At 41.4% G+C, this 17,450-nt stretch overlaps 1 protein-coding gene across 3 annotated transcripts in view; it reads left to right on the forward strand.

Moving 5' to 3' along the window:
* SUSD4 (sushi domain containing 4) overlaps positions 1-17,450 on the forward strand; it is a 74,362-nt gene that overhangs the window by 52,183 nt on the left and 4,729 nt on the right. For all 3 annotated transcript variants that reach the window (XM_015622935.3, XM_015622934.2, XM_015622933.2), the window contains exons 5-8: positions 414-602; positions 14,422-14,613; positions 15,130-15,274; positions 16,503-16,885. In XM_015622935.3, coding sequence (XP_015478421.1) covers positions 414-602; positions 14,422-14,613; positions 15,130-15,274; positions 16,503-16,885 — 909 coding nt within the window. The remainder of the gene's footprint in view (positions 1-413; positions 603-14,421; positions 14,614-15,129; positions 15,275-16,502; positions 16,886-17,450) is intronic.

Raw genomic sequence — 17,450 nt, forward strand, 5'->3', positions numbered from 1 at the left:
TTTTAATATTTAAGAGGGTTTACATGCCTGTCATTTTTAGGAGGAGGAATAAAACTCACCATTTATATCAAAGACAATCTTCATTTATTAAAGATTCTACCTCAAAAAGAAATTGCCATCTGCTGAAATGGTGAATGTTTGTTAAACAAAATACCGTCAGTTTTGGAAAACCTTTCCTGGATTTGTTGGGAGCTAAGCCCACGCTAGCAAAGCGTGTGGGCTAAACAACAAAAGGCTTTGAAACAGGATAATGAGGCAGATATATCTGAGGGAGATGATGCAGACATGCCATTCATAGTGGAGAGGATGAAAAACGGCACACTCCTCAATTTAGAAACTGTAACTGAGATGTGTGAAGATGACTGAGATAAGCACTTGATAATAAAAGAAACCTCCCTCTTCTTAATTTGCAGGTTGCCTGAGGCCGTTGGTTCTTCCTCATAGTTACATTAACATATCTGAGTTCGGGGCCTCCTTCCCCGTAGGAACAGTGGTGTACTATCAGTGCTTTCCTGGATATAAACTAGAAGGGGCAGAGATCCTTGAGTGCATGTATAACCTTATCTGGTCAGATAGCCCACCTAGGTGCCTTGATGTGGAAGGTAAATGTCTTACTGTTTGTTTATCTTTCCAGTTTGCAGGATCTGCATGCTCTCTGTGATTCTGTCTCAGGGCTGTAGCCACGGTTCCACTCTCAGTGCTGTTTCCACTGGCTGTGCAGAGCCTGTGTGGGTTCTGCTGTGTGCAGCCTGCTTTTGGTGTTCCCCAAGTAGTGTTTGCTCTCGCAGTGTCCCAAGTGCAAGAGGGAAAGCTCCTACTGACTGCTTTGCCTTTAAAATGCAAACTCTCTGCTGCCTTTCTGATCAAAACACTGAAGAAGTTACATAACTCACCTTGCTGTGCAGATGGTCCGAGCTCCTACACATATGGGTAGATTTCCATGATCAGCTAAAAAATACTCCACAGAAGCTCTTGGTTTGGGCTGTGCCAGCTGCAGTCATTATTCAGCGCCACACGCCGCTGCACACTCGAGTATTCGCTGTCTCTCGTAGTAGTTAACCTCAAAGAAGGATTGACAACTAAAACGACTGAGCTAATTTATTGATGAGGAACATAAAAACCATTCAGTGTGAAACAGGTAGATCCTACTAAGCCAAAAGGAATAATCTGTGACTAGAGCTGGGATGGAGGGTGTTGTAGTACATTTGTATTTGCAACCTAGACATTTAAAAGAGTGATACCGGATGGATTGTTCCATACATTGCCAAAACTGCATAAAGTACCCTCCTCCATCTTTACATCTTGAATGAAACATCCTAGGGAGTCATGAGAATCCAAATACATCCTCTGCATTTGGTTCCCCTGAAAGAATTACATTTTTGTTCTATTTCAAGCCTGTAAGGACGCTCTCAATGTGTAGAATTTAGCGAAAAGCAATTAGAGGAATTCATATGTGATGCTTATGTCACTGAACTAAATGCTAAGCATTCTGGAAGTGCAAAAATTTGCCAAAAGCATCAACAAAGTGGTAAACTGCACAAAAATAATTAAATGATCCTTATTTTTAGCTGGCAATTCAAGTTCCAAAATTCAAAAATGCCTTTGCAGTTTTGGAATGACAAAACAAGATGATTTTTTTGTTTGTTTATTTAGCTCACCATGAAAGATTAATCCTCAATCAGCTCTATGTAAGCCATTTTTGGAAGGCTTGTTTGTTGTTGTTTATAGCATGGAAAACACATTAAAAATCAGAAGGACCCTGTTAGGCTTAATCCAAACAATATAACTGATTTGATAAAAATGACAGATCTTCAGTTAGAAAAATAAGAGCATGAAAGTCAAGCATGTGAAGCAGAAAAAGTTGTGTCTTACTGTCACTTAACACAGGTGAGGATCCCAGCTGCTATCAAAATACCAAGAAAACTCATGTGCTCAATGTTTCTTGCTTGAATTATAAAGTCACAGAGAGGCTCTTGTTCTTGATAATTTAAAACATGAGGCAAGAACTTCTGCCCTGACAGTTCTGCATTTTCAATCACACGTCAAGAGTTACCATTCTCGCTGAACTGTGATGATCTGTGATGGAGAGACCGGTGTGTGCCAGACACTGAGCCAAGGCCATCGGGGAGGCCTCCTGAGTTCTGGTTTCAATTCAACCTCCCTTTGATTCACTTTCTTACTGCTCTCTTTAAATGCCAAACCTTTCTGTGGTGGTTTCACGTGGGCATCCCATCACTGCATTCGTTAAGTAACCACAGGAGACCAAATCTGGAGCACAACACTTGCAAGAGCTGGTTCTGCTCAGCTTTGAGGGAGAAGAGCGAGCTCCCAGCAGCACTGAAAGGTCACTCCTGACAGCTCCCCTTGTGAACTCTGCTGTGGGGCTGCTTCAGCAGGTGTGCAGTGATCTTCAAAAAATCCAGATAGAGTAAATCAATTTGAGATGCCCTTGTTTGAAAGTGCTTGTTCAAGTGATTTATGCAAAGAGTGCCTGTCTCCAGGAATTTTTTTGCAATCCACTACTCTTAATTAGTGGACAAAATTCCTTCCCTGCATATTTTTTTATTCTCCACCTTGCATTCCAATGTCAAGCTCATTCTTCAGCATTCCTTTTACATGTGCGGTGTAATCTCGCCAGGCAGTGTTTTTCGCAGAGGGAATCTTCAAATAACAAATTAATTCCATTTATTTCTTTCCATGTTCAATTAAAAATGTATTGTAATGACATTTCCTGTTCAGTATTTTAATATGGTAATGATTAAAAGCAAATGACTGCTAGAAAGCTATAGCAAACCATTTGAGAGCTTCTATTCTCCTATAAACAATGCTGCTTACAGCTTCCTCATTTAGATGTATGTTCTTGTTGAAGCCTCCACAGAAGGGATTTCCTAAATTTGTGTGTATTCACAAAAATACTATACATCAATCTGGTGAAGTTTTTCCTCTTTGTTAGGGCAAATAAATTCTGAATGAAGGGTTTGTAGCTCTGTTTAAATAGAAGGTCACACCAGGGACCACGTGGCTCCTACTGGACAGGCTTTCTAATGTTTCCCAGCCTCCCCTCAGTATTGCTGAGCACAGAGCTTCCACCAGCTTGGGTGAGAGACTAATTTTTGTTTCTTAAGTTTTTGTTAAGTTTTTTTTTTCTGATAAGTGAAATCAGTGCTGCTGTAGTCAGAGCAGAGATCAGGGTCTGTGTCACCTGGCGCTGAAGTGCAGCCAGCAGTGCAGAGCCAGCAGCGACTGCTCGGAAACAGCTGTTTGCATCTGGCCAGGGCACTGGGTATGGCTCTGGCAAAAAAGGATGCCTCTAGCTCAGATTGCCAACTGTTTGCTGGTATGAGATCCTCCTCTTAAATGCTTGTACCTTTGCCAGATTTGAAACATTTGGATTGATTTTTCAGCCTCAAGCTGAATCATTTGGGCGGCTTCAGTTGAAATGGTTGAGCGGTATCAGAGAAGGACAGTAAAGGAAACAGTGTTGTTTTACCAGTTCTAGAAAATTTTACAGTCATTTAGAAGATAAGATGAAGCATCTTCATACTGGATTTTCTTCTTCTTTAACTTTCTTAATTTCCTTTTTTTTTCTAGTGGACTTCCACAATTATGCAGAAAGTTTTTAAACCTTCTTTTGTACTGAAACTCAGTAGACAGTTCCAAGAAAATTGAAGGAAAATGGGATTTGGGTTTTTTAATTTGATTTTTAAATTACCAATTTGGGGTTAATTATCCATCTGTAGAAACTTATGTAAGTTAGTGATTGCCTTCTATAAAATCTGGCGTGCAAAACTCGGGTGCAGAATTAATGAGAGTGAAGAATACCACATGGGGTATAAATATTAATTGTAAAATAAATCAAAAGGCTTCCAAAAACATCAGAGGAGAACAAATACTTGAAAACATACCTGTATGGAACTCTGTGAAATGAAACATTTAAAACTAAGAGATGTTTATGGTACTTTAAAGTGAATTAAGATGTTACACAGGATTTTGAGGGAAAAAAAAAAACCAAAAAAACCCAAAGACCCTGAACCCAAGAAACCCCAAACCATACTGAAAAAAAAAACCCTTGGCCATGAGTACTTTGGGAGCATGATCTGCATATGATTACATTTCTTGCCATCTGGAGTCTGTATTTTAATATTTCATGCCCTCTGGAAATCTTCCAAGGAGATGTAGGGAATAGTTCTTATAAAGAGCTGGGTGGGAGTGGCAAGGGAAGCAGATAAAGAGAGGAAGGGCTGGTAGAATTTGATTATAGTGCCAGAAAATAAAGCAGTTGTGTGGATAGGGTCATTGGGAATTCCTGGCTTTGTATTTAAGAGTAAAAGGGAAAACAGGTTGATTCAATTTGCAAACAATAGACATGATCCTGTTATCTAAAATGTCTTGTTTCAGCATCATCCCAGCTGAACAGAAAAGCTGCTCTTGCAAGAAATCAAATATATTTCAATATCAAAACTTAGTTCTGCTTTCTGGGACCAGCTGAGGTTAAACTTGAAAGAATGTAAAATAGAAAATTTCAAATTTTTGTACATAGATTCAAAATTAAAATGAAACAAATATGAGGAATAGACTTCAAAGGAGAGATTCAGTAGAGAGTAAAAACACAGAATAAAACCTGAAGGTATTTCTGAACTCTGGAATAAAAACCCACTTCATTGTGAGGGTAGATGAAAAGATACAAAGCTAAGCAACCATTAAGATACTGACAGGATTCTGAAAACTATAGAAACTGTGGAAGAAAGGTAGGAGAAGGAAAGAATTAAGAAATTTTACAACAAAGCTGGAAGTGCAAGGGAACCCAGCACCTCTTACCTGGGCACCAGGAGATTTCTGGAGAATAAAAACAGGTTAGCCAGATGAAAATCAAAACCAACAAAGTATGCTTCGGAGAAAAATTACTCTGGAAAGACAGGTAAAAATACAGAACAGAGCTTTAAAATTTTTCTTCTTATAAGCCTGGGGATAGACACTCAAGGAGAGGGGCTGATAATTCTGACTTAGAACCTAGAAAGTAAAGGGTATGACAGAAGGGGGTGATATTACAGATGAAATGCCATAGCCTAGTAGTAGTTCAAAACAAAATAGCTGAAACTTTGTAACCAGCTCCATGCTGGACACTTTGAAGGAAAGCTTCACAGATCTACATTCTTCTGTAACAATTCCTAATGCCATGAACAGTGATTGACACAGAGCTGTCGGTCTGATAAACTAGGAGCTTAAAATCCTTTAAATTCCTGAAGGAACAGAGCCACACTCTGAGAAAAAAGGATAGAAGTCAGCCTGTAATCAGTTATGTTCAGGAGATGGGATGAAGCAAGCAATCCTAAGCCTGAGATGTTGTGCATTGGTACAAATGGATTTCTCTCTGTGCTTCTCTGCTGACTTTGAGAAGGGTTTAGATAAATTCCAACATGACAGACTGATGTGTATCCTCAGGGATGATAATGTTGATGCAGCATATCTCCAACAGATAGAAGTCCTGCAGAGGGAGCAGAGGGCAGCAATACAAGCAACTTATGAAACACTGTGGTACTGAGAAATTAAGTGAAGTAGATACCAGGATTCTGTTTTAGGTTTGCACCTACTCAGCTTGCAGGCAGGAGGGAGAATAAATTAAATCTTACTCAATTGCCAAAGAGGTCATCCAGGTTAACTGAGTTAATGTTATCATAGGACATATTGATAGCCTGGTTTTTAATAGCTCTGACTACAGTGGTATTTCACTGCCTACAGCAAAATGTGTGACTCAGAAGCTACAACCAGCAGTAAATGTTCAAATAGCAGCAGACAACCATATATCTAAGGACCTTTACTAGGGCAATACCTTTATGTCAGTGACATCTTTAGCCTGATACCCAAAGGATGAAACAGGCTGACAGTGTCTCACCCTGGGGGTGCTTGTCGTGGAAAGCAAGTATGATGAAGAAGTTTAAGAGTATATTTTTCTTTAGAAAAAGTAATTCAATAGCTCTGCTTGTTTCTGCACGGTAGACAGTTGTTTCATTCATCACCCAGGAGTTCAGAAATTATATGCATCCATGTATGAGTGTGGAAGGTGAGTACTTTAACTTGGAGTATCTGGATTTTTGTGCTGCTGGAAAATGCTGAACTTGATCTGTTACCCACTGAAGAGGTGTGGAAAAGAAATGAATTCAAAAGGAGCACAGTGACATGGAATGCTAGACAGAAAAGTCAAGTCATGCTACTAAATAGTCATCCAATCTCTTAACTCCAGCAGCTGCATTGCAAAGTGAAACATGAAGAAAACTCATCCAAATCCACGATAGAAAGGATACACAACAAAGTGGGCTTTTTGCAGCTCTTGTTGTGAGGGATGGAGGGTAGAGAACAGACTCCCAAGTCAAAGACATGGAAGAACATAAATAGCATTATATTTCTAAGTGACTGCTCCTTTTTTGCATTGCAGAAATCTTCTTTGATTTTGGCTGGGATTGAAATAGGTGCTTTCTCCACTGTCCTTAGTTTTTCAGGAAAGCAACAGAATGACATCTTGTAATCAGTTTCTTTCATGTCTTTGGTATTGCTTGTTGCACAGGACTGCCACAGTAAATCACTGTTTTACACCTGCTCTATCACCTCTGTAGCTTTCAAAAACTCCTTAGCATTTCCAGAATCATCCAATTTGTTCATGGAGCCATAATTTCTGCCCTGAAGTTCCATATTAGCTGCCAGATGCATGTAGTCTTTTACCCATAGTGCTTTAAATATGCTGTGGGTTAGGTAGGGGAAAGCAGACAAAAATTCTTCCTGAGGGCTATTTTATGATATTAATCTTTATCTGACAAGGCTGCTTGGAAGGGAAAATAATGCATTGCCTACCTTGAAATCAAACATCTCTGTCCTTTATGGACATGTTAATTAAATTTGGCCACACAGTGCACTCACGGAACATCTTCCACAAATGGAGGGAGCTGTAGCTATGGACTCTGTGCATCAGGAAGTCTACTCACCTGTTCATTTCCAGAGATAAAACCCAATATTTAAAGGGTGGCACTTTCACCCATCAGTGTAGGCAGGCACTTGGGAACTGAATATAAATAACAGAAACCAGCACTCCTCCATGCCTTCCTGGCCTTGTAAGATGGTGTGTGAAATTACACTGCTAAGATCATCTGCATCCCCCCTCTTTTTTTAGCTTGTAACTCTCCATTGGGAATGGGACCTTGTGCTTTTTCCTTCCTTATGTGGTATAGCTTGATTTCCTCTGCCTTCAGGTAAACCCTGGATTACAGCTTGTCTATTCCAGCATTCCTTGTCTCCATCAGTCCCTCATGACTGTAGGTAACCCCACACAAGCTCAAGGGATTCTTGCTTATAGCAAAGAGGAAAAAGCTATTCAAAAAACAGGGATTAAAGTAACATAAAAACCCACTGATATATCCAGCTTTCAGTGAGCATTGGCTTTTTCAGACATTCCTGACAGGAGCCTTTGGCTGTTTGGTTTTCTTAGACAGCTTCCTGACTGCTCTCTCTTCCCTCTTCTATTATACTTTTAACCACTTTGACCTTTTCCAGTCCTCAGGTTATCCTGGGATGCCTTTCAAATACCCAAGCCTTGATTTATTTTGGAGTTTTCTAAGTCCTTACTGCAAAGTGTCTGTGTAATCCCAGCATCAGCTTCTCAAAGTCCTAAAAAGACCTTTGCTGATCATAAAGCCATTCATTCATGAGGGAAGGAAAAAACAAAACTGGAAGCAAGTGATGAAGAAAACCAAAATTATCTGCTATAAATGAGACCACAGTGCTCCAAGCACTCACACATTAATAATGAATATAAATATTTCCTTAAATGTAATTGCAGGCCATTTGCTAGAAGTTCTAACTATTTAGCTGCAATCTTGTTATAATTTTTTTGTAGTTCTAATGAAACTTTCACTGTTTATCTTGTAATTTATAGGAAGAAGATCACTTGGGGTGTGCTTCATCTTGTATTTGTTGTGAAATGCATTTGAAGCTAAAGACTTCAGCATTGATATCAGTGTTTCACAGGATGCTGTGCTGGGAAGGGCAGAGCTGTTGAGGTTGACTGTGAATTTGGCATGATGCTCCTGTAGGAGCTCAGCTGACTGGAACTGCAAAACCTTCTGTGTAATTTGCAGTTCCAGGAAGGAAGTGTGTACTGTAAGTGATTGTAAAACATTGTCTGCTTCCATTTTGGAATCAGCTAATATTAAATTATTATTAAAACGTGTTTGAAAATAGTTTTATACTGTTTCATGAAATTCTCAGCGAGATGGTTTGTCAAAGCTAGGCCAGAGAAGCGGCTTTTCTTTAAAAAATTAGCTATTCAATTAATTTCATGCTCTGTAGAAGGTGAGAAGTTCTTCTCACTGTGTGCACATTGAAAGGTTTACCCCACTGTCAGAGCTGGTTCAGAATTACCCAGGGGTGGTTTGCTAGGGGTACAGCCAGCAGTCTGGAGCCAAGAGACCTGGGGTATGTTCCTGCCTACTTGAACATTTACTTGCTGAGTGGTTGAGAAGAAATTATTTACCTGTTAGGTGTCTTTCCAGTAGAAAACATTGAAGTGGCATTGTGAAGGTTAAGTAATCAAGAAAGGTTAAGATTGAAAAGAATTTGGATACTATTGGCTAAGAATACAATACTGTTAATAATCCTTGCTCTAGGCTTTCAATAAATAAATTCTCTGGCAACTTGAGAGTTCAAAGTAAGCATCTTGTATCTTCATTACTTTACATCTTCAGTCAGGCTTAAATAGGATTTACTTTATATATGAGTAGTCAGTTGTTTCCCCCAAACTTTCTATTCTGTTATTACTCTTGGTGCTGTTGTTTTGCTGTGGGAATGAGTAATCAGAAAATTTCCTGAAAGCATGGTGTCCCTTTCAGAACACAAATTCAATGCTCTCCAAGTTTGTTCCAGTATAACTGTAATAGGCACCAAGCCTCCCTTCACAGTGCCACCAGCATTCGTTGAAGGAATGTTTCATTGGGTTATTGTGAAGCTGATGTTCACCATAAATGAAAATTTACTCCAGTAATGCTTTCTGTTCTGCTTACATTCCTGAAGAGTCTCATTTAAAAAAAAAGTCTCATTAAGAAGCTGTTCTTAGAACAAGATGTTTTGACAGGGCTTATTTTAAAGCAACTGGATTTGCTATTTCCTTCCTTTTACAAACCTGTAAATTTCATCTTCAAGCTTTTGATTGGATACAAGCAGTTAAGTCCTGTAGTTTTTCTTCCATCCTACTTAGAATACTGAACATTTTAATGGGAATTTTTGTTTTGCTGTTTTAGAATTTAAATACATTGGGTTTTGTAGATTTCTGTAAATTGAAATCTAAGTATAGAATAGAAAAATCCCTTTTTTAGTATTTAAAGTGCAGAATTCATTTCCTCAGGCTCTGTACTGTGCAGTGCAGGTGTGATTAATTTGCTGGTAATACCTGTGGAAATAGGTCTGTCAGGTGAACTGGACAGAAATTCTTTTGAGTATGAGAGAAAAACTTCTTGGTTGATGATTTTTTCTATTCTGAATGTATGAAGGGTGATGACACTGAGGGAACCAAGAAACCAAGGTGTTTTTATTAGCACAGTGCTCATAAAGAAACAGGAAAAGGAACAAACATAATCTTCATCTTCTATGTTCCTATAAAAAATATAATTTTCAGATCTTGCATCTCTAAGCATGTGCTTGTTTGGAGGGAGTATGTGGAAAAAGATCCCTCCTTAGGCCCCAGAAGCCAGCCAGTAAAGCTTCAGGTGGGGACCTGGCCACCCTCGATGGGAAGGGTCAGACCTGCTGGGACGTGCGCAGCTGTGGTCTCGTGGAGTAAGTGCAGCTTGAATAAAACACTGGTTGGGATGCAGTGGCAAGGTGACAGCTGTCCAGATTCCTGGTGATAATTAGTGTCCTGATGTGTACAAAAATGACCAGTGAGGGTCAGGAGGAACTCTTGTCCTCTTCCAGTTTGTGAGGAAAGCAGACAGTGTCCCCCCCACCGTGAGATGATTCTCTGAGTGAGACACACCAGCATTTTCCTGCACAGTGGAGCTGGCAGGTTTTTATCTGTGTCTTTCTCATCTGGAAGTTTCATCTTAATCTGTTCTCACTCTTTGCATAATGAGCAGGCATTCACCATGTGTTTGGAAGAAGTGTTATTCTCTACAAGGTGTAAATGTCTCTAATCCTCTCCATCCCTGTGTCAAACAGAAATGGCTGGCCTTACACCGGGGTTTTCTGCTAACCCAGCTAACCTAGAAATTAATGTCCTACACAAAAGGTGAACTGGTAGCTTGAGACAAATAATCACTGGTGGAAAATCAGCCTGCTTGTTCCTATCCCTTTTTTTTTTTTCATGAGCAAATGTCCTGTACTTTAAGACATTTTTGCTTTTAGTTTTTGGCTCACATAAAAAACTCTGGGCAAAACCTGAGTGATTTACCACCTGTCTACTGTGACCACAGACTAAAACCACTAGCCTTTGAGCGTTGACTAAAAAACAGGTTTGAGCAGTGTAAATATCTGTAACTCCACTGTTATCTCTCTACCAGTGGCTTTTAAAAAGTCATGCAGTGTCTTTATTCTCTGCCACTGATGTTAATTGAGAATATGCTAATGCCAGAAAATCTTCCCTCCCTCCTCCAGTTCCAGTGTCAACATTGCAGAATTACTGCAGCATCCTCAGGGCAGAGTTTAAAAAGCTTCTTGACCATAATGGGTAGGAAAAATCACTGGGTGAACCTCATTAATTCCTCAAGTGCCCTCAGCCTGTGCCACCCTCTGCTGGCCCTGCTCCCGGGGATGCAGCTCTGCGGAGGCTGTGATGGAGAGGATGCTCCGTGGGGCACACCAGCCCAACCACTGCTCCAGGCCACAGTGTCACCCTGCTGGTAACACAAGGCTCAGCTGCCCAGATTTTAAGCTCTTCTTGATAGTGCTAGCCCTTCATTAAAATCAGCCAGAGCAGAAAGCTGATCTCAGAGGAGAGCCCTCAGCTCCAGCAGCTCCTAGGAGCATGCAGGGAAGTCCATGAAATCGAATCAAATCAGGAATTCTTCCTTTCAATTTCCTTGAGTAACAGGACTCTTGAGCATCCAGCAAGGGATTTGTTTGCCATATAAACACAATTGCTCTTTCTTTTTGATGAATGATTCAACTTTTCAGCTGAGAATGCTGAGCTATAAAGTTCCTGTAAATCCCCTTACAGTCTGTGGCCAATTGCTGTACAAAGACAGATCCAGAGACCCAGGATCACCTGCTGCAGAACCACCAGCAGACACTGTTTGAATTATGTCCATCCCTCTGCCAAGCTCCAAAGTTAAGGACACAGGCATGTGGTCTTTTAATGCTGGTCGTCAGAAAATACTACTGGATTATCCATGCTGGATGTTGTAATTAGAGCATTAAAGTCTCCACAGCCTTATAAAGGGAAGATGCTGAAAGCTGTTGGTAGTAAAGATTTACTATATTTAAGAACAGCACTTAGGGCTTTTTTTGATCTGTGGGAACATTCTGAAGTAGAATTCCCTTGTTTCTGTGATTATTGTGCATCCTGCTATCGGCAGTGAAAATGTACTTGTCAGATATGCTTTTATTGTAATCAGTTTATGGCTCTTTTCATTCTGTGAGTTTGATGTGTTTGCCTGAAGTCCATGGCTTGTAATTTCCAAACACAATTAGCATTCATCACTGGGAATGCTAGAATTTTAACTTTCCTAAAAAACTTCAGTGGCCTTAGGTCACCTGAGTTTCCCTCCACATTTGATCTGACACATTCCTTTCATCCGTGTAACTGGTATCATATACTGGCACCTGGCATAAATAAGGGTTCAGACCCCATAAGGTGACTGGCTCTGCACTAAAAATTTTCTGGCCAAGAGCCAAGAGAGTTCAGCAGCCCTCCAGACTTCCATAATCTTTCTTTCCTGTGGTCAAAACCAAGGCCACTTGCTGGCTGTCCTTCCACTGGCTTTAAAGGACTTTGGATCAGGATGACCATGGGAATGAAGTGAGTTGAGAAGAGGACTGAGTGTACGACTAAGAGCACAAAGTGAGTTCATTTAGGGTTGTTTGTGGCACATCTTTGACTTGATTTATGAAAAGAGGCTTTGAACCTGAGTACTATGAACTGTACGTGTGGGCCAGTTTGCCCATGGAAGAATCCCTGAGTCTTGCAGCCCAGTTGACATAAGAATGAAGCACTGTTTCAGCTGAGCTAAAAGCCCTGTTCCAAACCTGTGTCACTGCATCTGCTGCTTCCCAGTGTTTCATGCAGGAGCTGTTGGCAGGTATGACTCCATAAACCTTGATTAATTCGTGACTAATGCTTGGCAGGGCAATGAGAAATTGTTTGCAGGAGTTCACAGGCAGCACCAGTACACAAACATTTCTCTTGAAATATAGATGTGTCCGTGGAAGGGGTGGCACTCTTTTTAGTGCTGGGACATATCCTACACAAAGAGTGATCCTCTTGTTTTTGGGTGTTGTAACACACACCTCCATTTGTAAACAGACTGACAGCTCCATATCTGGGTTGTCCCCACGTGCTTTAAATCTGCCTGGAAATGTGTCATTCCTGAGCTGACCCACATTGCTGGGATGCCAGCTTTGAGGGATTTTTCTATTCAGCAGGCTGCTTTGGCTCTCAATGACATTAAAAGGTTAGGGATGATGTAGCAGCTACATTGCTGGAGGGGAAAATTAGTTTCTCTGAGTGTTGCTCTTAATGATAAGGTGTGTTCTGCTTGCTCATTGCTAGAAGGGTTGTGGGCATCTACACATCTCTTGCACATTGCCAGAGCTTGGCAAAATTCAGTTGCAGAGAGCTTAAATTGTTCTCTTCCTTTATTCTCTTGCTCTAATAATGGGTAATAAAAAAGTACCAGGTTTCCTTATGGTGGGTCAGGGTCATGGTTCTCACTGATCATTTTCTTTTTAATACAAGAATTATTAATAGGTGCTTTCCTATGATTTCAGTCTGACAACCTCGCTCTAATCTTAAGAAAATTGTTTTCAATATTGAGTTGACTTCCCAGTAAAGTATTCCTCTTTCTTGTGGGCCCAGAGACTTTGGAAAGTGTGCAGAGCATTGAGGATGTGAATTTTTATGTGAATTACTTACTCTGATTTCAAGTTATTATTAAGCCTTGCCAGTGAAAATGCAAACAAAACCATGTCTCTAGAGGATGGGGAATAGACATTGCTGCACATTGTAATCAGCCTCTCTTGAAGATTCATTTAATATCTTGTGTATTTTTTTATGAAATGCATTATTCATGTAACAAGATTCACAGGGAGAAGCAGCTGAATTGTAATTTCTGGGAAGATTCTTCTTCCCAGAGATGTCATTTTCATTATTTAAATCAATGCAGTAGGTCTTGTCTGCATGAGAGGCATGAAGTGAAGGGAAGGGCCTGTAGATGGGGCACTGAGCCAGCTGGGAACTGCCTCTGAAGGGAAATAAAAGCAGCCATCCAGTAACTGAAGCCACTTTTGGGTCAGTATGCAGTCATTTGAAACATCATTACACTTTGTAGGGTTTTTTTTTGCTCTGTGCTAGAAGCACTTAAGAAAGCAGTGATCAACCAACACTTACACAGTGGAAAAGTTTCCTCTCCTGTAAAAATACTGCTTGTGAGCTGCTTTTCCCACTGCTCTTTTCCAGAGTGCTCCCTCAGTTCTCCATGGAGTTAATCTGCCTGGGCTGTCCTTCCAGGGCCGACAGGAAAAGCCCCACATGTTTATATTGCAATTCTTTCTTATTTACCTAACCCTAAGTAAACCACTCTACTTAATTAATACTAGCTCAGCCTCTGCTATATTTAAGACCTCACTCCACCAGTGGTCCCACGGAGATCAGTCAGGCTGCTCAGAAATAACAAAACACAAATACCACCAGTAGACTTTAAGCTCAGCTTAATAAAATTATGGTGATACAGACCGCACATGCTTAAGCAACACTAGGTGCTTTGCATCTCTTGCAGCACTGCTGATGGCAAACTTATTTTTAAAAGGAATTTAATTAATGCATATAACCATTTAATTATGTTAATGGAAGAAAAAATAGCATGTTACAGCTGAATTATGAATGCTTCATGAAAAGCATGGTTCTCCTTATTTTGGCTGCCCTGCTCCATCCCCATGCGGCCACCTGATGGGCATGTGTCCCTTTTGTCTTCCTCTCACCCTCCTCTGCCCACAGAGGATAGGAAGCTTCTCAGATTCCACCTCAGTGACCCCTGGCATGTGCATCCCTCCACTGGTGTGGCTGGGCACCTGGCCTGGTGCCACTGGGACATACCCAGAGGTGCAGGGAGCTGAGAGGGAGCCTGAAGTGTGCCTGCTGCATTTTGACCCTCTGAAGCTGCCCAGCGGTGGGTCGCTGGCATTAATGTCTTTCTCCTTTTCTCTTTGTTTGTTTGTTTGCCCAAGTCTGTCCACTACCTCCAATGGTGAGTCATGGAGACTACATCTGCCACCCGCGGCCTTGTGAGCGCTACAACCACGGGACGGTGGTGGAGTTCTACTGTGACCCTGGTTACACCCTCACCAACGACTACAAGTACATCACCTGCCAGTATGGAGAGTGGTTCCCCTCCTACCAGGTGTACTGTGTCAAAACAGGTAAAGGTTGGTCCTCCCCTAATAGTCCTATCTTCTCATGGTCCCTCGATTTGGAGCAAATTTGTAGGTTGGTAATGCCTGGTGACCTTCATCTATTTCATGGTTAAGTCATGAGCATTGATTTTAAGATGCTGCTATTTTCAAACTGATTTTCAAGAGTCTCAGGTTTTGAAAAAGGCTAAATATAATGCATTCCCGAGATCCTGAATGATTCTAAACCATTTTGATCATTACCTCTATAAATGTATTTTTTAACATCTGGATATTTTTATGTGCATGCAAGGTAAGGTCATGATTGCATGTGTAAAAGACAAGTCAAGGGGGAAAAGCAAGATCCAGCCTCTGTGACAGCCTAATGTTATGACTGCTTTCAGTACATGGCAAAGGGTTTATGTGTGTTTTTACAAGTTGCATATTAAAATTGTCTGGTCCTAACTGGCACTTCTGAGTCGTGTTGAATATAAAACAACAACTGGAAGATACAAGCACAACTCTTGCATTGTCTTTCTGTTACAGAACAAACCTGGCCAAATACACAGGAGACCCTCCTGACTACATGGAAAATAGTGGCATTTACTGCTACCAGTGTTTTATTAGTACTGCTACTGGTTATTTTAGCCAGGATGTTCCAGACCAAATTTAAGACGCATTTCCTTCCACGGTTTGTACTGGTTTCTTCCTTATTTTGAAGGTTGAGGGCCTTGATTCAGTTTTCACACTCAGCACTCCTTGCTGGAGAGATGGAGTAGCTCATGAGCCTTGCAGATGCTTTGTTCTGCTCTGAGCAGAAGTCCCTGAACCTCTGGTGTGGAGGGGCATCCCCAAAAACCTGCAGTAATCCTTCATGCAGCTAAGATAAAAGGCAAAGTTTGCCAGATTCACTCTGGGAGTAATCACCGCTCTTGTACTGAGAGCTGCTGTTTCTGTCTGTAAGAATAACTGACAACATTTTTAAATACTCATTTTCAGGTGCTGGGGGAATTAATTTTTTAACTACTGTAGACTTAGTAATGTAAGGTTTAAGAAAGAATTTCTTTTTTCTCTATGGAGAAATTTATATTAAAGGTTTGCTTTAGCTTCATTAGTGTTATTTTCATCACAATCCATAAACATCTCCTGCATCTTCCTTTATTTCCATAAAATATCATGGAGCTGGCAGCATTTGTCATTGATTGACATAATGTTCCTCATGAGGAAGGCCTATGGCCTGGACTTGTCTAGCTTACTTAAATGACTTTCAGTCCTCTCCTTTTCAGATGTTTTCATGTCTTAAAAGTACCTGGGACCAATTCCCTCCTGCCTGGACTGTACTCTGTTTAATAGGCTGCTGAACAGATACTTTAGGGTTTAATGGCCTAATAGAAATGTTTTGCTTAAAAAAGAAACCAGTTTAATACTGGTTAAGGAAGCCTCCATCCTTTGAAAGCCAGGCCTGAAGGAGGCCACAAATCCTGCCACCAAACCCTTGTCATCCAGCAGTAGTGATCTCAGTGCCTGTTTACTTGGGCTGTAAACACTTTTTTGCTCTAGCATACATTTTTCCAGGGGTTCAGACACTTCTGCCTGGTGAACTACATCTGTGATCTTATATCCTTGATACCTACTGTGCACAGCACAGCAAATGGTGCTCCTTATCTCTTCCTCTTACCTGTTCACCTTCCCTTCTTGGAGCTGTTCTTCCCATTACTGGTATCATTTTTTTCCCATTGTAACAGATTCCACCTGTCAACCCAAGCATAGTTTGGCAAACATTTCTGTGATTGTTAACGACCCTGTAGCTTCATTTGGCATGAGTAGAAAGTGCTGTGTTTACTGAAGTTCAGCTGTTGCTCCGAGTTGCTGCTGACACGCTCCTGCTCTCTGCGATAACCTTTCTGTGTTTGACGCAGAGGCAACCAGGAGGGCTCCATGGGCGACCCCGACTTCGTGGTGGTGGATGGTGTTCCTGTCATGCTGCCTTCCTACGATGAAGCTGTCAGCAGCGGCTTGAGTGCCCTGGCACCCGGATACTCAGCTGCCGCAGACCAGGGGCATATTTTGCAGACAGAAGATCAGAATCCTCCTGCTTACCCTGGTCCCAGGATTCCAGACACGCAGCCCAGTGAATTTGAGACCTGTGACAGTAGGTCGGGTTCCTCTGAACTGCTCCAAAGTTTGTACCCATCCCTGACATGCCAAGCAGCAGCGCTTCCTGGCTCAGATCGAACTGACGTACCCCACAGCACTGATGGGGACGCTGCATCCACGAGTCCCCGGATCGATATCACAGATGGTGAGTCTTGCATAGGTGCAATAGGTGAGTCCATGAACAGGGGACATCATTTGTTTGTGCTGGCAGAGCAGGAATTCACCCGGCTGACTCGTTTGTACTTTCTCCGTGGTTTTGTCTACGCCTTAATCTGAAACTTCTTTGAAATCATAGAACGCCGTGGTTATAGAATTTCATGTCTGTGGTATGTCCTTGCTAGCTGTGGTGCATGTGATTTGTATGCCAGGCCAGGAGGCTCCTGTCCAGACCCCAGTCTCATCAACAGGGATGTACAGCAGCAAAGCCAACCCTCATCTTGCCTGTGCTGGTCTGTTCATCTGCTCCTCAACTGCTGCGTTCACAGCTCCTTCACATACCCTGGCTTTCACAGCAAATGACAGGATTTTCTCCTTGGAAAAAGAAAACAAATCATCTTTTCATACTGGGCCAAAACTAGCAGCCTTTATTAACAAACTCATGATATCTGTGCATCCAGCAAAATGTTCCTTCCCTCTGAGGCATGAGCCTTAAGCTATGGACATGGAAGTCACAGTGTAAGGAGAATGTGCCCACAGGTCCCTGTGCCAGG

Source organism: Parus major, chromosome 3, assembly GCF_001522545.3.
Source record: "Parus major isolate Abel chromosome 3, Parus_major1.1, whole genome shotgun sequence".
Classification (NCBI taxonomy): Eukaryota; Metazoa; Chordata; class Aves; order Passeriformes; family Paridae; genus Parus; species Parus major.